The 26,142-nt window shown below is 40.0% G+C and overlaps 1 protein-coding gene across 5 annotated transcripts; it reads right to left on the bottom strand.

Moving 5' to 3' along the window:
* Positions 1-22,876: 22,876 nt before the first annotated feature.
* On the bottom strand, positions 22,877-25,859 carry LOC145144447 (protein CHUP1, chloroplastic-like). 5 transcript variants are annotated; one of them, XM_079074869.1, is made up of 5 exons: positions 25,718-25,859; positions 25,314-25,606; positions 25,146-25,231; positions 24,111-24,812; positions 22,877-23,964 (listed from the first exon to the last, which is right to left on the bottom strand). In XM_079074869.1, the coding sequence occupies exons 2-5, from the start codon at positions 25,459-25,461 to the stop codon at positions 23,134-23,136; spliced, it is 1,767 nt and encodes a 588-aa protein (XP_078930995.1). In that variant the 5' UTR covers positions 25,462-25,606; positions 25,718-25,859; the 3' UTR covers positions 22,877-23,133. The 5 variants fall into 5 exon arrangements, with proteins under 5 accessions (XP_078930995.1, XP_078930997.1, XP_078930998.1 ...); XM_079074871.1 differs by having other exon boundaries at positions 24,111-24,803; XM_079074872.1 differs by having other exon boundaries at positions 25,146-25,219.
* Positions 25,860-26,142: the final 283 nt, after the last annotated feature.

Genomic DNA, 26,142 nt, shown 5'->3' with positions numbered 1-26,142 from the left:
ATGAAAACAAAGTATAATCTTCATGAAATACCAAAAGATGGAGACTTTAAAAATCATAAATTACCCTTATAAAATTATTGCAAATTCTCCAACTCAATTAATGTATGAACTCTTGGGTTTGGAGTTGATTCCTTATCTATGTGTATTGACATCTCCTCCTTCATAATCCTTTAAATCATTTAAGTTGAACATTACTACATGTCCCTTGCTTCATTTCTTCCTTGTCGTCTAACCCCCATCCCTGTATATGTCTCTCTGTTCCCCTATTTCCTATATGTAACGCCCGTGTTTCTAGGCTAGGCATTAATATTGACATAATGGTCTAGGTTAACCTTTGTAACTCATTTAGAAGAAATGAAAAGGAATTATGTGAATATTATGTAAATTATGTGTTTTATGCTTAATTATTAGGGTTTAATTAATTAAGAATAAAAATGAGCGTCAAAATTAAATATTAGATAAAGCCGATATCTATTAAGAAACTTGTAGTGAGCGTGACAAGGATTACAGATATATAAAGAATGTCGAAATCCGAGTCATAACGAAGAAGTTATGACCTGTCGAAGTTTCGCGACAAAACCGGCACGGGGCCGAATGTCGTAAAAAGTGAGTTTTTGATAAACTACTTTTTAGCCTTAGTGGTCTAAACGAAACTCGTAGTATTCGTTAAACCGAGAAGTTCGATAAAAAGAACGCCCAAATCTGACTTCGTATGAGGAAGTTATGATTTTTCGAAGTTTCAGTTTAGCAGTAGACAGCTAAAAACTCGAATTTTAGATCGAGTGATTTTTAGCCGACACGACCTAAACGAGAATCAAATGTCTCGTCATTAGTAGCACAACGGTAAAAAGTCTGACGAAAACGGACGTCGGATGAAGAAGTTATGAATTTTTAACGGATTTCCTGTCCCGGTCTGTTAAAAATAATAATATAAAAATTAAAATCAAAATTAGCCGACGAAGTCTAAATGAAAGTTGTAGAGCGTAATTTTACCTACGCGTGCATATAAAGAACGTCAAAAACGGAGCTCGTATGCGAAAGTTATGGATTTTAGAAGTTTTTGCACAAAAATCGAGAAAATTCGCATAGTCATGTTTTTGCCACGTCACCCTCGCTTAGATCGTGCCACGTGTCCGAAATTGGTGAGTCATGCGAGCCACGTGTCCGAGCTGCTGAGTCATCCGAGCTGCTGAGTCATCCGAAGGGGTCCACTAGGAGTCCGACGCGTGTCCTATTCCTCGTGTCCGAGTCTCGCAAAAGGAGGCCACGTCCGAAGTCTCGGACTAGACCTCGGTCCAATCAGCGGCTGCCACCGAGACTTCGCACATGCGAGCCATGTGCTGCGCACCCTCGCCCTGCTGCCGCGTGTCCTCGCCTGATGACTCCCCCTTCTAAGACCGACTTCGGACCCCCTATAAATAGAAGGGTCATGCGAGCCTTCCCGGGTAATTTTGGGAAATTGCCCATTTTTACCCCTTTTTCAATATTTTGGTTATTTTGACCACCCCCGATGCCCCGAGAACAATTCCAATGCCCGGAACACATCCCGGAGTGCTCGAGAAGCCCGGGAAATTTATTTTTCGGTTTCGAAGCCCAACCCTCGCAAAGCCCGGTTTCTCAATAAAACTCCCGGTTTTATTAGAAACGATCGTTTTAAGAAACGAATTGCTGCCCGATTTTCATTAAATCAGGTGAGTGTATAGTCACTTTCACCTTACACATAGATATAAAGTATTTACCTTAAAATACGTGCTATGTGTAAATATATTAATTATTTATTTGAGGTGACTGTTGAATTGATGTTTTATACAAGTTTTAAACTGTATATATATTTTTATCTACAAATATGTTGGGTAAAACATGGGTAGATGAATTAGATGATGTGTGATGAAATAAAAGTGATGAGAGGTATCGATGTTTAAGATGATCTAGTCATCTAGCATAGTATAGACAACGGCCACAGACTATTTTAGATAGTCCAGTGGAACGTTAGTAGACTTGTAATTGGTACGTATGTTTGAACTATATGTTCATAAAGTGTTCTTGAACTATATGTTCATTAGGTGTTTTTGAACTATGTGTTCATCCATTAGTTCTTCTTTTTGACACTATTACGTGTCGGGGTACGGGAGCGTATGGGAGTACTTTATCAGTATTTTCCCTATACTTTTATTTGGAAGAGCTTTGGAGTCTTTGTTCTTTTATGAAGTGATCGGACTAGCTTCATGAGTTAGTGATATAGATCATGAGTTAAATAGTGGGTGTGTGATGAAAGGTGAGTTGGATAGATGAGATGATCAGTGATATAGATCATGAGTTGAGAGTGAGTGGTGAAATATGGGAAAAGCTTTTACCCAAATGTTGGCGTGAGTGGTGCAATATGATAAAAGCCCTTACCCAACGTTGACCCCTGTCATTCAGCAGAGTAGGGATGACAACCATGGACTGTTCTAGACGGTCTGCGGAACACTAGCAGGATCGCAACCTGTAGGTGTTAATGGTCTTGAGTGTTCATTCACTGTACTCTAAGACCCCCGTCATTCAGCAGAGTATGGATGACAACCATGGACTGTTTTGACGGTATGTGGAACACTAGCAGGCTCGTAACCTGTAGGTGTTAATGGACTTAAGTGTTCATTCGCTATACTTTATTCCCCTCATGAGTGCCTTTAGGGCATGTAAGGCTAGGGGAAACCCCTTAAGTATGTTCATCAGTTGTATGGAAAACCCATTGACATGTATTGCGGGGGGGAACTCCCGTGGGAAATATCGTCGATGAATAAGAGCTATGGACTAGCACATGGTGACGATGTGACTTCGTGCCTATTTGACATAAATTGCTGAAGGAAAGCAATGTTGTCACCTTGTTGGTTGTTTTATGTTAGGATGTATTGTTTGACATAACTTGCTGAGGGAAAGCAATGTTGTCACCCCGATGTTTGTTTTATTTGACATAACTTGCTGAGGAACCCCCAAAGCAATGGTGTCACCCCTTGTGAAAATCCTTAGGCTAGGTCCCTTGTGATAGTTGTTTTAGGGACGTAAAGTGAGGATAATGGGAATGGGTAATTAGGGTTATTTTGGTTGATGAAATTAATAAATTTATTGTTGATTGAGAACTCAATAAGTTTATTATTTATTGTGGGTTGAAAACCCTATATGCTCACCAGGCTCCCAAGCCTGACCCACTCAGTTTATTTGTATCACAGGTATCGATACGAAGTTGCTTTACACTGAGAGATTAAAAGAGAAGTAGATCACTAGTGTAAATGAATGTAAGTTTTGTTTATGCTTATGTTTTTGTATTGACAATGACATCCCAATGGTTTAAGTGAATAAAATACATTTCTTCAAAAATGATTTGATAACATATTTATTATGTTTTTCTGGGAATAAATTCCGCAACACTTTTAATCAAATGATTACTCTGAAATTATTTCAAAAGCATAAATTAAACCGGTCTTTTCTGGCCGAGAAATTAGGGGATGTCACAGTTGGTATCAGAGCATTAGTTTAAGCGAACTAAGAAATTGTAGGATTTGTAGACTTAAACTTAGAATGGTAAGTGATGATTGTGAGATGAGTGTCTGCCATATTTTAGACACGAGCACTAGTTTATTTTAGGAAAGATGCCTAAAATGCTTTTATGTGCTAAATGATATATGTTTGTCATATATGCTATTATTTGTTCGGATCTATGGTCTGTTGCCGACCGGATCTGGAAACCTTATGTGTGTAGGATTCTAAGCGTATGATTACGAGATTAGAACTAACATGTAAACGTTTCGAAGTGATAAGGAGATTTATACGTTTATCGTAAATAAAGCTTTCCTATCTTAAATTCTCGCCCAGTACACCGAACGTCTACTTGGGTGTACAAAACGTTATGGTAAAGACTCGTAGAGAATTGAATAGATGGAGGAAATGAAAAGCTTATGATAGTGAATGATACCTATCAAAAGATATCATAAGAGTGGTATCTTGCCTTTAGAATATGTCTAATAAAATAACGGAACGTTTAGAGGGGTACGGTACGTCTGAAGTACACCTCCGATTGGCAGGATGATGAATGGTTGGTGAATTTCTTGAAGTTGTTCCATCATCTGGAATTTCCATCATCAACCAAGTTGAAGTAGAATTGATAACTGAAGATACGCATGCAAGAAGTCCTAGTAGAGTCTAGGAAAATTCTATGATTAATTGGACACATTCGTATGTGTTAAATTGTTTTGTGATTTTAGGACTTGGGGACTGCGAGACAGTACTTAGGACGAGTATGAGTAGGTGTGAATAGTAGTAGAGATCTATACTACTGGAAGCACAGGACTCACACTTGGATAAGGGAAAGTCACAAGGTTACCAAGGAACTCGTAATTGATTCCGTCTTATTCTAGTCTGTCGTTACCATCATTTCGGTAATGACTAAGAAGATGATTGTTATTCCGACCCTAGTGGTCATATCGAATTGAGTCCGACTACGATGAGTTTGTTATGTGGTTCAGAGAACCAAGTTCGATGTAGCAGTTGACTTAAGCCGAATTGAAGTAAAGGCTGATCAAAGCGATCAATAGAAGTATCGCGTTCGTTGTTAAAGAAGTTGGGTTAGGTTGTGTTCTGACCCAAAGGGATAAAGTGATAGGGTATGCATTGAGGCAATTGAAGGAGCATGAAAAGAACTACCCCACTCGTGATCTGGAGTTGGCAGTGGTAGTATTCGCCTTAAAGATAGGGAGGCACTATCTTTATGGTACTAAATGCAAACTTTTCGCTGATTATAAGAGTCTTCAATATCTCTTTAATCAGAAGAAATTGAACATGAGGCAACGGCGCTGGCTAGAGTTACTCAAAGACTACGACTGTGAGATACTTTACCACCCTGGTAAAGCAAGTGTTGTTGCTAATGCTCTCAGTCGGAAAGTGAATCTTGAAAGGAAGAGGCCAAGAGCGTTGAGAATTGAAGTGGTCTCTACAAATGGGAAGTATAAAAGAAAGCTCAGGAGGAAGCTTCAGAGAAAAATGACCGAAAGGAGGAACGTTTGGGATAAAACGTTGGTGTTTGATACAAACAGTCAAAGACTGAAGGTATTCAAAAGTAGGATTTGGGTACCTAGGATGGGAGGAGTAAGAGGTCTTCTGATGGAAAAAGCTCACAAAACCATGTACTCAATTCATCCCGGCAGTGCGAAAATGTATAGGGATCTAAAACCCTATTACTGGTGGCCGATGGTGAAGCTCGATGTTGCTAACTATGTGGCTGAGTGTATAACTTGTGCTAGGGTTAAGGCACAACATCAGAAACCGTATGAGAGTTTAGATCCTTTACCTGTACCCATGGGTAAATGGGAAGGTATCACTATGGATTTTGTGACTAAACTGCCCAGAACAAGGAACGGTCACGACATGATTTGGGTGGTCGTTGATCGCTTCACTAAGAGTGCGCATTTCATAGCAGCCAACGAGAAATGGTCTATGGATAAACTTGTGAATTCTTATCTGAAGGAAAGTGTGAGGCTTCACGGTGTTTCGTTAACGATTGTATCCGATCGTGACAGCCGTTTTACCTCAAGGTTTTGGAGGAGTCTATAAGAGGAATTGGGTACCAAGTTGTGTTTGAATACAGCTTACCATCCACAAACCGATGGTAAGAGCGAACGAACAATTCAAACATTGGAGAATAGGCTGAGAGCATGTACCCTGGAATTCCAAGGTAACTGGGGTAAACACTTACCTCTAGTAGAATTTTCCTATAATGATAGTTTCCACTCGAACATCTAGATGGCACCTTATCACGCTTTGTATGAAGAAAAGTTTCGAACTTGTGTTCTTAAATTTTTCTTTGGTTCATTTTTGTTCCTTAAGTATCCTTTGTACATATGTTTCTTTTTCATGGTTTTCATTGCATGCATTCATTCCTAGCCTTTAGGATCTTTCTGTCCCTTTTGTTCTATGTTTCTTTTTGCCATCTAGAAATCGTCCTGTTTCGTCTGATTCTTGTTCTTCCTTGAGGACAAGAAAGGTCTAAGCTTGGGGAGATTTGTTAGGTGCATTTTGTGCACCTTCTTGCACACCTTTTAGTCCCATTTCATGCATCTATTTAGCATAATTGTTCTTCCTTTTTCTTGCTTTTCATCATATTCATGTTAGTCTCTAGAACAACCTTATTTGCACACTTTCATGTCTTTTTTAGGTAAACCGGAGCTTGGAATGCGCTTTGGGAGGTGCCGGGAAGCAATGTTAAAGATTTTGGGATGATCGGGCGAAGAACGAAAAAGTTGAAAAAATCAAGTTGGGAGTCAGAGTTAGAAGGGTACACGGGCCGTGTTGGATTTACACTGCAAAATCAACACGTGTCGTGTTGACCAAAAGGAAAGTTGTTGACCAAGCTGAACACGGGCCGTGTCTTTTTTTCCCTATGCTGAACACGGGCCGTGTTCGACCTAAGAAAACTAACTTTTGGCAGTTTTCCTATTTTTCATATTACGGAAATTGGGTCATTTTGGGGGGACACACAACATATCAGAGCATATTTTGAGAAGGGAATTCGAAGGTTATTGCAAGGGATTGATCAATAATCATTTGGAAACATTATTTCTAGTATTTTGTAAGTTGTAATCACACATTATTTCCATCTTTTGTTCTTGTGATTTGTTCTTAGTCATGTGTGGCTAAGAAACCCTAGTTTCTAGTTCTTGTTCAAAACATGTTGATTGCTTGACTTGAAGCATATGATTTGATGTTTGATTTGTGATTCTATTCTAGTGATTATGTTTTTGTTTAACTTAGAACCCTTAAATTTGATTTGTGTTTGATTGGCCACTTTCATGAATTGAATTTTTGTGCAGTTAATTAACTTTTAGAGCACCTAATCGTTCTATTAAGTTAATAATTGGTAACAAGCAATAAGTTTTCTTATTGTAAAACATATATCACATGTTTTCACACTTCCGAGCGTATGAGAAGAAATGAACATTGTTGGGAAGCTTGTATAAAACTTAATGCAGTTTTTCAATGCAATCTAAGAGCGTGTTTAGGTTGAATTAGTAAAGCTAGGTCTAGTCAAAGAGCGTGTTTTGGTTAGATAATTTGGCAAGCGAGAGGTATTAGAGCGTGTTAATATCTTTCAGTACCAACTTAGAATAGCAATCATGAATTACATCAAGTCATAATCAAGTTGAACAACAACATTGAGAACTAGAGCTGGAAGCACTTTTACAATTTGTTTAAAAATCTATTTCATTTTGTGCATGCTTTTAAAGTAGACTGTTATTTAGTTATTTAATTTTGCAAACAAAACCCCCCATTTGTGACCAAAGTACCTTGTGCAAAGAGGTATAGACTTTTGTCTCGTGTCTCTGTGGTTCGGCCCTGCTTGCCTTGTACTACCTTTTAGTGCAATATAGTAGTGTTTTTAGGAGTATATCGTACCCCTTTATTTGTTGGGTCTGACACGCCTAACAAATTAGCGTCGTTGCCGGGGACACGGTGTTACTAATTGTTTATGCCTAGATCTTTCCGTACTGGTACACTATTGCCAATTGACTCGGAGATAGAGAAGACTGCAAAGAAGCTACGGAAGCAAGCAAAGCTTCGTAAGAGGCAACCGGTTTCTGGAACTTCTTCATCATCTACCCCTCCGGTCATCAACATTTGGGAGGATATACCCCTCTCAAGTATGTCCGCATCCGAAACAGAAAACCCCTCATCATCATCTCAACCATCCTCACCCATAAATACCACCCCACTCTCTTCACCTACTCATAACATCCCAAACACTACACCCACAGAAACCTCAATTCCTACTCATACCATGGGAGATAACCATGGAGGGAATCCACCTCCAAACCCACCACCCGAACAAACTCTCCGTCAATGGTCGAGGCAAGAGGTTACTCAACAACCTCTTTGCATCACATATCCAGCAGCCACAAATCTTGAACTTAAATCTGGACTCATCCACCTACTCCCTACCTTTAGAGGTTTGGAAAATGAAGATCCTCACAAGTTCCTCACTGAGTTCCATGTTGTATGTGTGGGCATGAAACCACACAATGTCACGGAGGATCAAATCAAGCTTAGGGCATTCCCCTTCGCAGTGCAAGATGCAGCCAAAGACTGGATTTATGACCTCCCACCGGGGACGGTAACTACTTGGGTAGATCTTGCAAGGTTGTTTTTGGATAAGTACTTTCCCGAGATGAAAGCTTCAGCCCTACGGAGGGAAATCATTGGAATCAAGCAACACAAGAGAGAAGCTTTTCACACATATTGGGAGCGATTCAAGAAACTTTGTGCCCGATGCCCAAAGCATGGAATCATCGAATACCAGCTCCTCCAGTATTTCATTGAAGGCATGACTCCAATGGAAAGAAGGCTTCTTAATGCCTCCAGTGGCGGATCTTTACCCGACAAGACTCCCACTGAAATCCGCAAGTTGATCAAAAACATGGCTGAAGATTCTAAACATTCAAGTCATGATGAAGAATGGTACACGGATGCACCCCGAGGTGTAAAAGAGGTCCAAACTCCTCAAATTGAAGCTCAATTGTCCGAGCTTACTAAAGTGGTTATGATGCTAGCCAAAGACAAAGGTGTGCAGCCCACACCCCGCCCGTGCGATATTTCCACTCAAGTGGGGCACCCAACCGATATGTGCCCACAACTTCAAGACGAGGATTATGCGGAAGCAAATGCGTTAGGAGGATATTCCGGGTCAAACCAAAGGGGATTTGAGCACTCACGAAATGACCAAAGATGGAACAACAATCAAGCTTGGGGAGGAAATCAACAGGGAAATTATCAACCAAATCAACCACATCAATACCAACAAAGACCACCATTTCCTCAAAATCAACAAAGACCACCTTTTCAACCTCAAAATTTCCAGCCAAGGTATCCACCACAACCACCTCCACAAGCGGGTTCATCAAGCATGTCACTAGAAGATATTGTTAAGAGCCTTGCCACTAGCACTCAAAGCTTCCAACAAGAAACGAAAGCAAGCATAAAAAGCTTGGAGCAACAAGTTTCACAACTTGCTCAATCCGTGAGTAAGATGGAATCACAAGGCAAGATACCATCTCAAACCGAGAAGAACCCGAAACACAACGCATGTGCCATTACCTTAAGAGGTGGGAAAAGCTATGAAGGTCCAAAGATGTCGGATGAAAAAGGGGAAGAGAAAGAGATTGAGGTGGAAGAAGCTGTCAAAGAAGAGGAAAGGAAAAATACTTCCGAGTCAAAGAAACCAAGAGAGACCGAAGTGAAAGTCACACCAGCTCCATTTCCTTCAAGGCTAACAAGTACAAAGAGAGAACGGGAAGATGACGAAATCATGGCAATGTTCCGAAAGGTTGAAATCAATATACCCCTTTTAGATGCTATTACACAGATTCCTAGATATGCTAAGTTTCTTAAGGAACTTTGCACATCTAAGAAAAAGCTTAAAGGAAATCAAACTGTAAAAGTAGGGGAAAACGTTTCAGCCGTGTTACAAAAACGGCTACCAAAAAAATGCAAGGACCCGGGTGTTTTCACGGTTCCTTGTAAAATAGGTAACCTTTTTGTACCACGCGCGATGCTAGACCTTGGAGCATCAATTAATATGTTACCCTATTCAAGATATAAGACAATGGGAATTGGACCTTTATCAAAAACCGAAGTTATTATTCAACTTGCCGACCGGTCTTTGGTACACCCAAAAGGTGTATTGGAGGAGGTGTTACTGCAAGTCAATGAACTTGTATTTCCTGCTGACTTTTATGTTTTGGATATGGGTGATGACAACACCCCACAATCGAGCTCCATCCTTTTGGGGAGACCCTTCATGAGTACCGCAAAAACAAAAATAGACATAGCAAATGGTACTTTGTCTATGGAGTTCGATGGTGAGGTGATCAACTTTAATATCTTTGAAGCTATGTGTTATCCTAGTGATATTCATTCTTTAAACTTCATAGATGTTATTGATTCATGTACTAATGATTGTTTCGAGTTGTCAAGCCAAGATGTGCTAACCACCATCTTGAGCAAGCATTTTGATGAAACATGGATCAAGAATCTGGCTGATAAGTATATGTTGGAGGATGAGTTGATTGAAGCAATCAACTCCTTGGAAAAAGCACAACCTTTGAGAGTTGAACCACCCCGCATGAAGCTCAAAAATCCCGATCCGAAACTCCTTCCATCCATAGTACACCCACCGAGTCTTGATTTGAAGACTCTTCCGGACCATCTCAAGTATGTCTATCTTGGAGAGGAAGAGACATTACCGGTGATAATTTCAACCAAACTAGCAAAGGAAGAAGAAAAAGAGTTGGTTGGAATTTTGAAAAAGTACAAGGAGGCTATTGGTTGGACCATTGCGGACATAAAGGGGTTGAGTCCATCATTATGCATGCATCAAATATTGATGGAAGAAGACTTTAAGCCAACCCGTGAAGCCCAAAGGAAATTGAATCCACCTATGATGGAGGTGGTTAAAAAAGAGATCATGAAGCTCTTGGATGCAGGTGTAATCTACCCCATTTCTGATAGTAAGTGGGTAAGTCTCGTGCAAGTTGTCCCGAAAAAAGTCGGAGTCACCGTTGTCAAAAACTCCGAGGGGGAATTGGTACCCACCCGTTTGCAAAACGGGTGGAGAGTTTGTATCGATTATAGGAAGTTGAATGCTTCCACCCGCAAAGACCACTTCCCTTTGCCATTCATCGATCACATGTTAGAACGATTGGCCGGGAAATCCCACTATTGCTGCCTTGATGATTTTTCTGGTTTTCACCAAATTCCGGTTGCCCCGGAAGACCAAGAGAAAACCACATTCACATGTCCCTTCGGCACCTTTGCGTATAGACGCATGCCCTTCGGCTTGTGCAATGCACCCGCGACCTTCCAAAGATGTATGGTGAGCATATTTTCAGAATATGTCGAAAATATCATAGAGGTTTTCATGGACGGTTTTACTGTTTATGGAAATTCTTTTAATGAATGTTTGCAAAATCTCACCAAAATCTTACAAAGGTGCATTGACACGAACTTAGTCCTTAATTATGAAAAATGTCATTTTATGGTTGACAAGGGCTTGATACTTGGACATGTGGTGTCACAAAAAGGTTTAGAAGTTGACAAGGCCAAAAAAGATGTTATTAAGAGCTTACCATACCCGATAAATGTTCGGGAAGTGCGTTCTTTTCTTGGCCATGCAGGTTTCTATCGGCGGTTTATAAAGGATTTTTCCAAGATCACGGTGCCGATGTGTCAACTTCTATAAAAGGAGGCCGATTTTGAGTTTGGTGATGCATGTAAAAGTGCATTTGATCGTTTGAAGGATTTGTTGACATCCGCCCCCATCATCCAAATTGGGATCTTCCATTCGAGATCATGTGCGATGCTAGCAACACCGCGGTTGGGGCAGTTTTGGGACAAAAGGTGGACCGAGCCCACCATGTCATCTACTATGCATCCAAGACTTTGGATAGTGCACAAAGCAACTACACCACAAAAGAAAAAGAGTTGCTTGCTATTGTGTTTGCACTAGAGAAATTCCGGCAATACCTCCTTGGAACTAAAGTGATCATATATTCGGACCATGCAGCCATAAAGCACTTACTTACAAAGAAAGATTCGAAGTCGAGGTTAATACGGTGGATGCTGCTTTTGCAAGAGTTCGATATTGAGATCAAAGATAAAAGCGGGAAAGAGAACCTAGTCACCGATCATTTGAGACGAATAGTCCAACCCGAAGATGCGACTCCCATTCATGACGCATTCCTAGACGAGTACTTGTTTGCTATCCAAACACCACCTTGGTATGCGGATATATGCAACTTCATGGTCACGGGAAAGTTCCCACCCGATCTCAAGAGGTCACAGAGAGATAAGATCAAGAAAGATGCAAGAAGGTACATTTGGGATGAGCCGTACCTTTGGAAACATTGTGCAGATCAGGTAATAAGAAGATGTGTTGAAGAAGATGAGGTACAATCTATCCTCAACTTTTGTCATAGTTATGCTTGCGGAGGGCATTTTGGTCCTCAAAGAACTGCCCGAAAATTTTAGACTGTGGATTTTATTGGCCTCGACTCTTTCATGACTCTTACACTTTCGGTAAAAGTTGTGAGAGATGTCAAATGACAGGTTCTTTGAGTTCCCGAAACCAAATGCCATTGACCCCCCATCTTGGTTTGTGAAATATTTGATATATGGAGTATTGATTTTATGGGTCCTTTTCCCTCATCCTTTGGGAATTTATACATCCTTTTGGCTGTTGACTATGTTTCCAAATGGGTAGAGGCAAAGGCAACAAGAACTGATGATGCTAAAGTTGTTGTAGATTTTGTCAAGGCTAACATTTTATGTAGGTTTGGAACTCCAAAAGCCTTGATCAGTGACAAAGGCACACACTTCTGCAACAAAACTCTTGGATCAGTTCTCAATAAGTATGGAGTCCAATATCGGGTGTCCACAGCTTATCACCCGCAAACAAATGGACAAGCTGAAGTGTCAAACAGAGAAATCAAGTCCATACTTGAGAAAACAGTGAACACAAACCGCAAAGATTGGAGTTTGAGATTAGACGATGCTCTTTGGGCATACCGCACTGCATATAAAACTCCAATTGGGATGTCACCTTACAAACTCGTGTTTGGCAAAGCTTGTCACCTCCCTGTTGAACTGGAACACAAAGCTTTCTGGGCTATCAAAAAGCTAAACATGAAGATTGATGAAGCGGGTGTACACCGAAAGCTAGAGATTCAAGAGTTGGAGGAAATAAGAAATGAAGCATTCGAGAGTTCACTCATCTACAAAGATAAGACCAAAGCATTCCATGATAAGTACCTCTCCCGTAAGACCTTTGAGATTGGTAAAAAGGTATTACTCTATGACTCTCGACTTAAATGGTTTTCCGGTAAGTTACGGTCCCGGTGGGTGGGTCCGTTCATTGTTACTAATGTATTTGATCATGGTGCAGTTGAGATTAAGAGTAACAAAACTGGAAAAGTGTTCAAAGTTAATGGTCACAGGTTAAAGGTCTTCTATGAAGGTTTCCAAGAGAAAGACATGGAGGTTGATAGCTTGGAACGCCAGGACTACATTGAGTGAATCTAAAGGGCAAAGTCGAGCCAACGACTTAAAACAAGGGCAGCTTATCGGGAGGCAACCCGGGGGTATTTCTGTCTTTTCTTTAAAAACAATTTCCATTTCTTTGAGTTTTTGGTTTTCAATGTTCCAAATGCATTCAAACATGATTTAAAATCACCAAACGGACCTTGGGATGCAAAAAGATTTCATTTGAATGAGAGGGAAATTTTTGGGTTCAAAAAGTGGAAGTGGCAATCAGAAGGGTACACGGCCCGTGTTACTTTTGCCTTATAATGAACACGGGTCGTGTTCATCAATGGCAAACAATCTCGCACTCAGAGAGGCACACGGCCCGTGTTCCTTTTGCCTTATAATGAACACAGGTCGTGTTCATCAATAGCCAACAATCCCGCAGTCAGAGGAGTACACGGCCCGTGTTCCTCTTGCCTTATAATGAACACGGGTCGTGTTCATGCATATCTTAGGAATCCTGACCCCAACACGGGCCGTGTTAATTTGGCCTGTGGGAACACGGGTCGTGTTCGCGCAGCAGAGCCTGTGGGTTTTAATGCTAAAAATCGGGATTTTTGCCTCATTCTTCCACACACTCATTCCAAAACAGCACCTTTTCTCCAAGAAAACCCTAAGGTCCGATTTTCATCAAAAACCTCTTGATTCTTAATGATTTTGGCTTAAATCTCCAAAAAGGTTTAATTTTCCTCTTCTCCACTTCATCTCCTACATCTAATACACCATCTTATTGCATTTTCATGGTGGATTTGGGGGTTTTGACAAACCCTAGGTCCGAAAATTCCTTAAAATTTTTGGTGTTTTGTGCTTAATTCTTCATGTAGGCAAGCTTGGGGAGGTTGAACAAGATCGTTCTCACCAACAACAACACCTTTCCACTAACGATTCGGTACATTCTTTCCTATTCTTCACTTGTGGAATTTGTGTTCTTAAGGACAAATTGCATGTATCTTTGGCCATTTTGGACTTGAAAATAACTTGGAAATCATTCAAAGCTGAGTTTCCCGCGAATTTTTGGTGGCCAAACTTCGGTTGACTGGACCCGTCAACAGTTGACTTTTTGACCCGTTGACCAATTGACTTTTTGACTTTATCCCAAATTTTTCATATGGAAGGTGAGAGTTCTAAACGACCTCGGCACACCAAATCGTCGGCCCGCCGTCGTAGGTCCCCATCGCCACCGCCCAAGTCCCCGTCACCCCCACCTTCATCTCCACCCAATCCGACATATTGTGGTGTGGTTTGTCGTGGCCCAATTCAAGCCGCCAAACTTGAGGCCTTTCTCCAACGCGCGCACACTACCCAAAAATTTGCGCATGTGTCATCTCTCCGTGAGTTGCACATCTACAACCAAGTCCACACATTGTTCTGGAACATTGGATGGCAGGGGTTGTTAAGGGTCCACGAACTCAACTATAAAGTTCCAACAGCCGAGTTCTTATCTTCATTTGATTTGGACCACGGTGTCCTACGTTTCCGGCTTATGAACCAAGATCATGCCTTGTCCCTAGACCAAATCAATGCCATAGTTGGGGCCCCCACAGAACACAACTTTGGCCCCAATGACCCAATCCCAGGATATAGTGATCTTACGTGGTGGACCGACCTTACGCGTCAGCTTCCCTATGTCTTAAGTTCTGCTAAGGCCTCATCTCTCATCCACCCTATGATGAAAGTGGCCCATAGGATTATTGCTTCATTTGTCATCCCTAGAGAAGAAAGAAGCACCATTAGCGCCCTTGAGCTCAAAATACTCTATGCGATGGCCCACCCGGACGATAATCTCGTTCCTCACTATGGCTCATTCCTTTGTAACAAACTCATCCGCCTCAGCACATCACGCTCCGACAAAATATCTTGCGGTGGCATTGTCAGTTTACTGGCCAAAAGTGCTCCAGTTCGGGCCCCATACCCCCGAACTCACCAACCCCTGCCCGGTGAGACCTACCAGACCACGGGAGTTCTTGAGTCTATGAGAATGTTTCGGGCGGAGGACGGGAACCATAATAGGACCGTGGGTCAAAACCACGATCCAAGGCTCCTCATCACCCTGTAGAACCGGGACATCCTTGCCCTCAGGCGTCCTAACAATTTCACCGACTGGCAAATCCAGCCATATCTCTTTCCCGGATCCTTCTCCGAAGAGGAAGAGGAGGAAGGTGAGGAGAGTGACGGGGCGACACCACAAAACTCCCCTCCCATGGGTGGTGCTAGCTCATTTCATCATGCTGGACACCCATCATATCACCAACAATATATGGATCAATTCCAATCGATCCATACCCTCCTCGACACTTACCATCAAGATGTCACGAACCTAACCCAAAGTTTTTCTGCCTTCACCACTCAATACGCTCGAGATCAAGAGCGTCAGCGCAAACATGAGGAGGACTTTTGGGCTTGGACCCGAAATCCCAGCTACTATCCTCCTCCTCCTCCGCAATAGGTTGTTCCGCCCTCTCCAAGCATCGGGGACGATGTTTATATTTAAGCTTGGGGAGGGGTAGAGTTGTACATTAGGTGCATTTTCATGTTGCATTTTCATGTTCACATCCATATTCATGCATGCATTGTTTTAACAAAAAAATTACCTTTCTTATTTTCATTTTCCTTGCATTCTGCATTTATAAAACCCAAAAATATTTTTCTTTTCTTTTCTCAAGTTTTTGCATTCCATCATTTTCATGCATCATCATTTTAAAAAAAAACTGTATACGAGATGATGACACTCTTTACATACGATAGCTCCATGAAGTGGGAAAACGAGAAATCAAATGAAAAAAATTCTGAGGCGACCGGATAGTTGCCGGAAGTCTAGAATCAGTTATCATAACTAGGGGACCCAAACACCGTAATTTGAGACCTCAGCCTTAGATTATAAAAAAAATGGAATACTGAAACGTTTTTGTGGGCGGTAATAACAGCTTTAGGATGATTTGCTTCTGAATGTTTAAAAAGAATCCTTATCGACAACTCTGGACCCACAGAACACGGACCTATTTGTTGACACGCGTTACCCTCGCGGTGACAGAGAGCTTAAGTATCAGATCCACACAGTCAAGAAAGAAGAAAGGGTACAACTGTCACATCCAGAACCCCAATCAGAATTTCAAGTGCCAAAACGAAGAAACTTTCAGAAAGTCAAAAGTTGATTGAAGAATTCAAAGCTCAAAATGAAGATACAAATCCAAGTTCAATCAAAAATCAAAAGCCGCCTCAAATTTAAATCTGGCGAATGAAAAAAAAACTGTGTGATATGATACTTGTGGCTCTCGAAAAAGTGAAAGCATAGGAGCTGGGCCCCTTCGGGTGGGCTCACTGTTTCAGCGAAAGCTGATTCGCCGTGACGGGTTCTTAAGGATGCGTCGATTCAGATTCTTGGCCATCTAGTCTTAAAGACATGAGATCCGGACTGTGTTATTTTCGCCCATAAAGCTAATTAAGGTATGAAGTTTAATTAAAACTATGGTTGGATTATTGGGTTACACGGTTTAGGGTCTTCCTCACTTTGGGAGTCTGTGATATGTGGAAGGTAGCAGGATGGTCGCCTAGGTATTAATGATTGGAGCCCCATTGATGTAAGGTCTGATCGTATATGTCCATATTTATAAAAATAAATAAAAAGATTACTTGTGTTCTTAAATTTTTCTTTGGTTCATTTTTGTTCCTTAAGTATCCTTTGTACATATGTTTCTTTTTCATGGTTTTCATTGCATGCATTCATTCCTAGCCTTTAGGATCTTTCTGTCCCTTTTGTTCTATGTTTCTTTTTTCCATCTAGAAATCGTCCTGTTTCGTCTGATTCTTGTTCTTCCTTGAGGACAAGAAAGGTCTAAGCTTGGGGAGATTTGTTAGGTGCATTTTGTGCACCTTTTTGCACACCTTTTAGTCCCATTTCATGCATCTATTTAGCATAATTGTTCTTCCTTTTTCTTGCTTTTCATCATATTCATGTTAGTCTCTAGAACAACCTTATTTGCACACTTTCATGTCTTTTTTAGGTAAACCGAAGCTTGGAATGCGCTTTGGGAGGTGCCTGGAAGCATTGTTAAAGATTTTGGGATGATCGGGCGAAGAACGAAAAAGTTGAAAAAATCAAGTTGGGAGTCAGAGTCAGAAGGGTACACGGGCCGTGTTGGATTTACACTGCAAAATCAACACGGGTCGTGTTGACCAAAAGGAAAGCTGTTGACCAAGCTGAACACGGGCCGTGTCTTTTTTTCCCTATGCTGAACACGGGCCGTGTTCGACCTAAGAAAACTAACTTTTGGCAGTTTTCCTATTTTTCATATTACGGAAATTGGGTCATTTTGGGGGGACACACAACATATCAGAGCATATTTTGAGAAGGGAATTCGAAGGTTATTGCAAGGGATTGATCAATAATCATTTGGAAACATTATTTCTAGTATTTTGTAAGTTGTAATCACACATTATTTCCATCTTTTGTTCTTGTGATTTGTTCTTAGTCATGTGTGGCTAAGAAACCCTAGTTTCTAGTTCTTGTTCAAAACATGTTGATTGCTTGACTTGAAGCATATGATTTGATGTTTGATTTGTGATTCTATTCTAGTGATTATGTTTTTGTTTAACTTAGAACCCTTAAATTTGATTTGTGTTTGATTGGCCACTTTCATGAATTGAATTTTTGTGCAGTTGATTAACTTTTAGAGCACCTAATCGTTCTATTAAGTTAATAATTGGTAACAAGCAATAAGTTTTCTTATTGTAAAACATATATCACATGTTTTCACACTTCCGAGCGTATGAGAAGAAATGAACATTGTTGGGAAGCTTGTATAAAACCTAATGCAGTTTTTCAATGCAATCTAAGAGCGTGTTTAGGTTGAATTAGTAAAGCTAGGTCTAGTCAAAGAGCGTGTTTTGGTTAGATAATTTGGCAAGCGAGAGGTATTAGAGCGTGTTAATATCTTTCAGTACCAACTTAGAATAGCAATCATGAATTACATCAAGTCATAATCAAGTTGAACAACAACATTGAGAACTAGAACTGGAAGCACTTTTACAATTTGTTTACAAATCTATTTCATTTTGTGCATGCTTTTAAAGTAGACTGTTATTTAGTTATTTACTTTTGCAAACAAAACCCCCCATTTGTGACCAAAGTACCTTGTGCGAAGAGGTATAGACTTTTGTCTCGTGTCTCTGTGGTTCGACCCTGCTTGCCTTGTACTACCTTTTAGTGCAATATAGTAGTGTTTTTAGGAGTATATCGTACCCCTTTATTTGTTGGGTCTGACACGCCTAACAACTATGAAACCGTCATTTCTCAGCCTCCATTGTCCCTATAGCCTCCAGCACGAAACCCTAAGCCTCTCCTTTGTGTTTTGAGTTCATTGTGTTCATTTTGGTGTGTTTTGGTTCATATTCAAGAAGTAGAAGCTTGGTGCAAGGTGGTGGATCAAGGAAGAGCTTGTGGATCTCGTTTATTTGCTTCATTTCCAGCTTGTTTGAGGTAAAATGTTATGAACTTGCTCATTAGTGGCTTAGATTTATCATATGTGAGTTGTGGTCCCTTTTGGCCCCAAAAATGGGATCTAGTGGTTTGATACCACTCCAGGAGCTTTGAGTTGCCACTCTTGGTGTTTCTGAGGTTCTAGATGCATAAAGTTGTCACCTTTAAGGTTTAGATCTATCCATGCATGAGTTTATGCCCATTTTGTGAAATTAAAATGCTATATCTTGAAGTTAGGATCTTTTGGGGCATGTAAAGTCACCAAGTCAGTGACTTTATGGTTCTAGACGTTTATTAGGGCTAAGATCTGTGATTTGGGCTTTTGGTCTTAAGCATTAATTGCTTAATGTGGATATTGGCTTTTTGGGTGAGTACGTTGGGCGTACAAGTCTGTACGCACGGCGTACAAGCCATTTAGCAAGTACGCTTAGCGTACAACTCAGTACGCCCCGCATACTCAGTCTGTTGGGCTTCAAGTTTGGACCATTTTATTAGGCCTGGATGTTTTGGTTCCTGTTGGGCCACCTGAGTACAAGTATTTTGGACTAGGAAAAACTGTTGGGCTTTAGAGTAAGGCCCATATAGGGGTTTGGGCCCAATTTGGAAAATTGGGCCATAAGTGGGCTTTGGATGACTATTTGGTGTTGGGCCTTTTAGATATTGAGTGTGGGCCTTAGTCTTGGACCAAACTAGGTGAGGGGTAAAATGTCTTTTTACCCCAAGTATGGATTGTTAGATTGGAACCCAAATGTTAATTGGGTGCTATTTTATATTGATAGCTCGAGGGTTCGTCATGGCAGCAGCTAGGGATTTTCAGTGAGATTCAGCAGTCAAGGTGAGTTTCCTCACTGGGTTTAGCGGGTCTAAGGCACCAATGTCGGCCCTTATTGATTATGCTAAGATACTAGGAATCTGCGTGACCCTTGCATGTATTATGTGCTGCTATGTATACCAGGTGGGGTTCGATGCCGGGCAAGGCCCGATGACTGAAACATATGATATTGTTTTATGATCATTGTGTGTGTTAGCATTATTATTATTATTATTATTATTATTATTATTATTATTATTATTATTATTATTTTTATTATTATATGTATGTGTGTGTGTTGTATTTGTATGGTAGGCAGGGCCCAATGTCAGGCGGGGCCTAAGAATAATAGATTTGTATACCGAGCGGGGGTTGATGTCGGGCGGGGCCCGATGTAGGGCGAGGCCCGATGTAGGGTGGGGTCCCAGTATGTGATTTATTATGTATGGTATGGGGTAGTTTGGGGAACTAACTAAGCTTTGTGCTTACGGTTTTCAGTTTATGTTTCAGGTACTTCTGGTTCCAAGGGGAAGAGCTCGGGATGACTGCATCGCACACACCACATGGTTTCCGCTTTTGAGATGTTACTATGATTTATATGATGTTGATACACTTATTTCCAATTGGGTTGTATGGATAATGTTTTTGGATTACTGTTTTATTTAAATTAAAAATGAAATTTTTGGGTCATATTTTTGGGACGTTTCATAATTATAGCATAATCTTAATATTGTAAATGGGTTGGGTAAAAGGGTTGAAACCCTTTGATCTAGAGGATAAGGATATGATTTTAATTATTCAAAACCATGAGGGTTATGGTTCGGGTTTTGGATCAGCATTTGAAAATTGCTTAATGGGTTTGGATCAAGGTCGATTCGCTCCAAATCCGCTCCATTGTTGTAACACCCGATTTCCATAGTGGGTCAGTGTGCGGAATTAAGGAGTCAGAGGCATGACAACCATGAGTCACGACGTGAAGAATGTAGAATAAGAACACACATCTGGAGGAGTGGTCACGACGTGAAGAGGGCTACAGCCCAACCCATGACCTTTTAGGGTTCCTTCGTATTTAAGCACCCTAAACTCGGATTTAGGGTTCATTTCTCAGCATCTATCTCCCTCAAATCTCAGAAAACCCTAACCCTAGTTCATCTTGGTGGTTTTGGCTCATTTTAGTGGTTTTGCTGCTCTTTGAAGGAAGTAGAAGGAGGATTGGTGCAAGGATCAAGCAAGCAACACTTTCTCATCTTTGATATCATCTACTGGACCATTTTCGAGGATTCAAGCTTCTACCTTTATTAGTTATTCTCTTATATCTAAGTTGTTTTGGTCCCTTTTTGGTTCATGGTTTTGATTTGAGTGAATGGATGGAATAAAGTTGACAATTTTATGATCCTAAAGAGTCCCTTGAGCATCATAGCTTATGGATCTAAGGATTGGTTGTGAATTTTGAATCTTGCATGAAGTTTTGGTCATTTTCTTGCCTTTTGACCTAGGATGGGTAGAGGACATGCATGGAGCATGCATGTCCATAAAGTTGTCATTTTTATGGACCTTTGGAGTCCCTTAAAACCTTTTGGAAAGTTAGGGTTGAAGACTTAATGGATTAAGGACTCAAACCATTAGGATTTTGCTTAAGACTATGGTCACGTCGTGACCTGAAGAGTATCACGATGTGACAATGGAGAATCCCGGGATTATCTTGTCCTGTTGTGTTCACGATGTGACCACGGAGGGTTCATGTCGTAGTGCGTTCGCACGACGTGACCACGGTCTGGTCACTATGTGAGGGTCATCTGTTAGTTTTATTGGTTGTTAACTTTGACTTTGACAATTGACTTTCGGCATTAGTTGACTTTTGGTCAAACTAAGGGTTTTGAAGTGTAGACTGAGAGGGTACTCTTTATTGTTGTTAGGTTCCATGTAGAATCATTCTTTGTTGGGTGAGAGTTGTGGTGTTTAGTTGCTAATTCCGAGGTGAGTCTTCTCACTATACTTGCATGTGTAGTAGTATATGCTGGTTGACCATCTGGGTCTTATTTTGTTGATTGTTGTCATATGTGAACCGAGTTGCTGATAAGTCCTAGACTACTATGAGTCTATGGGACGATTGATAGTCCTTAGGGTTGCTGATAACCCATGAGGTGTGTTGTTAATCCACATGACATGCTATTAGCTCACTGGGACTGTTGATAGTCCCCAGGGTTGCTGATAACTCGTAGTTGATTGTTATGATGTGTTGTATGCGATATTTAGGGGAACTCGCTAAGTTTTGTGCTTAAAGTTGTGGATTAAATATTTTTTGCAGGTACTTATCGGACGAACAGAGGATCAACATTCTTAATGATCCAACAAATTACATAAAATTACAAGCAAAATCGATTAGTTTTGAAGGGGCTTTTTGTTGGATCGTTGAGTGAAGTTACCTCCAATTAAGTCGATGTTGGTGGTCGCCGGTAGTTTTGGGTTGCATCCCAGAAATTCCTCTTCTTTGTTCAACAATTTCATTTCGATATGTTCCTTCATCGCTCTCAAATCCTTTTCCTATTCACTCTCATTCCGCACAAACAAATCATTTGAAATCCTAACTCCACTAGAACCATCATCATCTTCGTTTATCTCCAACTGTTGCTCTGAAATGTCAGAAAACCCTATATTCTTTTATTTAACCTTCATTCGAACAGATTTGATAACTTATTACATGCCCTTACATCACACGACTTCCACTGCAGATCCAGACTCGATTCATTCACAACCTCACATTTCTCAGCCGTGACAAATTTGCTCTATCGCAGTTCAGGTACATCTCCCGACGATGAAGCATCATCATGGCCTTTGGTCTGGCGATTTATATAAGAGAAAAAAAGGGCGAAAGAAAGTGAACGAGTTGAGACTTTTGATGATTGTCGATCGATTTTGAGAGAATATGGGTAATTGGAGTTCACCGGGGTGAACATACCTTGTTTGGAAGAAAAAAACCTAATTTTATTATGGGCCTCGTAACATTATATAGGTGGCAGTGACAAATAAAATCTTTATTTAATAAATGCCAAATAAGCAAAAGAAAATGGATGGCCCCTTCACAACTCTTAAAATGTTGTAATTGACAACAAATATGTAAGTTTACTAACCTGTTGCGCAGAAAAATAACTTTGGTGACCAAATCAGACAAACATGACAAGTTCGTTGGGCTAATATAACATTTTGTTAATTAAATATATTAAAGATAATTGAATTGATAGGTTGAAAAATTATTGATAATTTTTATCCAAACCAACTTATTTAATAAATGGTTAAACGGGTTAACTCATTTAATTAAATGGATCAAAAATACTAACCCAACCTTCTATCTTTAGGTTGGGTTGGATTAGATTGACGGGTAGGATTGAGTTTTGTCAATTCTACCCATAGTCTTATAATAAACAATACCCGAAATATACCTTATAGTCTTCCACATTTTTTTTTTTTGAAACGACAAACTATCATACTCATAATCATATTCATAATCTACTTTGGTTGTAGTCTTCCGTGTACAAATTCCACTCTATGATACATTCCCCAATAAAATGATAAACAAAAAGTCAAAAACACCATTGACATCAAATTTGTGGTTTTCCTAGGGTTATTTTACATATAACACAAGTTTAAGTTTAAGAGGGTGATTTCTAGTTTCTATGTTGTAAGCATATAAAATCAGCTATTGGATTTCTAACTAAGCTACCTATAAAGAAGAATAAATGGATCAAAACGAACTAAACTGTGCAGATCTTCGGTGAAATCTAGTGGGATTCGAGTCTCTCAAAACTTCTGCATATTTCACCAGCTCGGATCTTTTACCATCCGACGAAGAAGGTGTATCCGAGGAATCACCACCGCCACCACCAATCCCTTCGCCTTCTGCAATGGAATCAATCCGTCTATTGCTACACATCCACCCCCCAACGTCACTATGCCCATTAATCGACTTTTGAGAATCCACAGAGTGTTTAAAAGAACTCCCTAAATGCCCAAAAGACGAATCGCTATAAGAATTCATATCTTCTACTGACGAATTTCTACTATGACTGAGATGGCGGTTGTGGTGGTGAGGGTGGAGGTGGGGGAGGTGGTTAGGGCTATGGCTGTCTTTTCCTATTAAGAGCTTCATGAGCTTTCCGAAGAACCTATTGTGGGTCTTACGAGAAGATGAATCGTCGATTAGAGATTCATCGAGGTCGCCGGAATCCGTGAGGATAGAAGCTTGAGAACTCGACCATTGATCGGAATCCAGTTCAGGAACTGGAATGTTCATGCCATTTTCCCCAAATCCTTCTTTGTTAGCGTATTCGAGGATGAGCTGTTTAGCTTTTTCCTCCGATTTAGGGCTCAATGTTTTACTAAGATCTCGAGCCATTGTTTTACCTGGTCCCGGTTGATAATTTCTAAGTTCGTGCCTTAAGCAAGCGTTAATCCATCTAAGATACACAAGTTCTTCCACATCGCCACATCTATCGGCTTGAAGTTGCTCGATTTCTTTGCTTAAATCTTCGTTTTGTTGCTTCAAACGCTCGCGTTCTTGTTTAAGCCTCTCCGTCTGCAAAAAATGAAATAAGAAAAACAAATGAAAAAACGGGACAAACAGAACAATTTGTTGATTCGTCATCCATTCATGTTTGTTAGAACGCAATATGCATCTTGTGTGGTTTGTGTTTTGAAGAAGAAAATGGATGAATATCTTACTTCTTCGTCTTCTAAGACAGCTGTCGTGAGGTTCTGAACCATCTCCAATCTTTCAGCCAACTCGGATTTTTCAATCTGCAAACTATAATTCGACTTCCTCAATTCCTCAGCTTCATCTTCCAAATCCTTCAATTTACAGAGCTTTAATTGAACATCTGGATCAATCCCAACAACACCTTCGTGTTCATCGTCCTGCATTTTTTCAACTCGTTGTTGCAGATTCAAGATCCGTTCCTTATTCTGTGCGGTTTCCACTCGAAGTTTACTCTTCAGAACTTTAATTTTCGCTTTTGCTGCTTCAAGATCCGCTAAAACCTTCGTATAATCCACCATTTGTGCCTCTAATCTCTTGTTTTCAGTTTGTAAGGACTCGATCTTGAGATTAAAAAGCTTAGCCTCCATGGTGTTTAGTTTAAGGCGGTTTTGAAGCTCCATGACTGCAGTTTCTTGTTCTTTGAGACCGTAGTATTCGAGTAATTGAATCTCGAGACTCTTCTCTCGTTCTTTTAGGGTTTTGACCATGTTTCGAAGGTTTTTGATTTCTTGCTCGTTGTTGTCTTTTATGACACGTGGATTTGGAAGCTCGGTGTTGGTTTTCATGGAAGTTGTATCAAATTCTTTCACGAGGTCGATGAATTCAGGTAGAAGATATGTGTCTTTATGGGGATTCAACCTGGAATCATGCAACTCATCCTGCAAAATCTGAAGTCAAACTTATTATTTATCGAGATCAAAATTACTATCAGTTATCTTACAAATCGAAACCCAACCATTATCAGTTTAATGTATTTGTAAGGGAATTTTATAGAATCATCAATGTTGTCTTCAAATCTCAAGAATCGTATTGAACTTGGAATTGAGAATTGAACACTTTGACCACAAAAAGTCAAAATTGTCTACTATTTTTCTTCAACGAAGTTAGAACAAAAAGTTACAAGAGGGGTTTTATTAGCATAAAACCAATCAAGAATCAAAAAACATAAAAAATCAGAAATATCTGAAATTAGATCATATGAGTACAATAAAGAATCTTACATGTTTATCCGTAGTTGCTAAAGGATCAAAATGGCGTGTATGTGATGCATGACGCTCAATACTTTTTGAACCCCCTGATTCGTTTCCTGAAATCACCTGGTTATTACGATCTAAAACACATATATGTTCATCAAAAACATGAATCAAATAAAATTTTCACACACAAACCTGGAGATTTAGAAGGATCAGATGGAGATTTTGAGGGTTTGATCCTTTTATTTCTGATAAAAGTAAAAAGCATCCCGCCAAGAGAAAAAGTTACAGCAAGCCCAATTTTCAAAAAATCAGGGTTTATTTCTCTAGTTCCCCTCCCCATTTTCAAATTCAAATTCAAATTCAGTTCAAAATCAAATCCTTAATCCTCGTTACATCTTCAAAGAAAAACAGAGCATGACCCATATGAAGAAAAATCAACTCCTTAACTTATCGTCGGTTTCTTCTTCTTCTGCCATCTACTTGACCTAAAACATGATTAGGACATCAACCCAAGTGAGAAAACGAAGGGATTAAGAAAACCCGTGATTGGCTTCCAATTAAATGGTTGATTCGAGAGAAAAGAAGGAAGAACTTACGGGTGGAGAACTGATTCTCAAGAACATATACTTAACTTCTAAAACCGGAATGTGTGGGATTTAGGAGAAGAATTGAAGTGGTTTTGTGGATGTTGTTAGTTCTGAATTTGGTGTTTGCGAAGCGAATAGCGTGTTTGTCTTTGATGCCTTTTAGTTTTGGCTTTAAGCTTAATTAATTAAAGGAGTCCAATCAATTAAGGCCTGGGTGTTTTTGTCTTATGTCATAATTTCTCCATAAAGAAATCATTTTATGTCCATGGTAACTAAAATAACACTTTAAATTTTAAAAAAGATCATCATGTTTTTCAAACATGTAATGAGAACCCTTCATTTATTTTATTCATTGGGAAAAAAAAAACATTTTGAAAAACAATTTCGGAAATCATAAAAAGGTTTTTGAACTTGTTCATCGTCTTCCAAATCTG

This window comes from Lactuca virosa, chromosome 1, assembly GCF_052849685.1.
Source record: "Lactuca virosa cultivar CGN04683 chromosome 1, Lactuca_virosa_CGN04683_v6, whole genome shotgun sequence".
Classification (NCBI taxonomy): domain Eukaryota; kingdom Viridiplantae; phylum Streptophyta; class Magnoliopsida; order Asterales; family Asteraceae; genus Lactuca; species Lactuca virosa.
This window is presented reverse-complemented; position numbering and strand designations above follow the sequence as displayed.

Excerpts from the sequence above, each read along its gene's own strand:
- LOC145144447 (XM_079074869.1), bottom strand. The coding sequence starts at position 25,461 with ATGGGGAGGGGAACTAGAGAAATAAACCCTGATTTTTTGAAAATTGGG. Across the intron at positions 25,232-25,313 it reads TGATCCTTCTAAATCTCCAG|GAAACGAATCAGGGGGTTCA; the intron begins GTTTGTGTGTGA and ends AGGTGATTTCAG. Across the intron at positions 23,965-24,110 it reads CTGTCTTAGAAGACGAAGAA|ACGGAGAGGCTTAAACAAGA; the intron begins GTAAGATATTCA and ends CATTTTTTGCAG.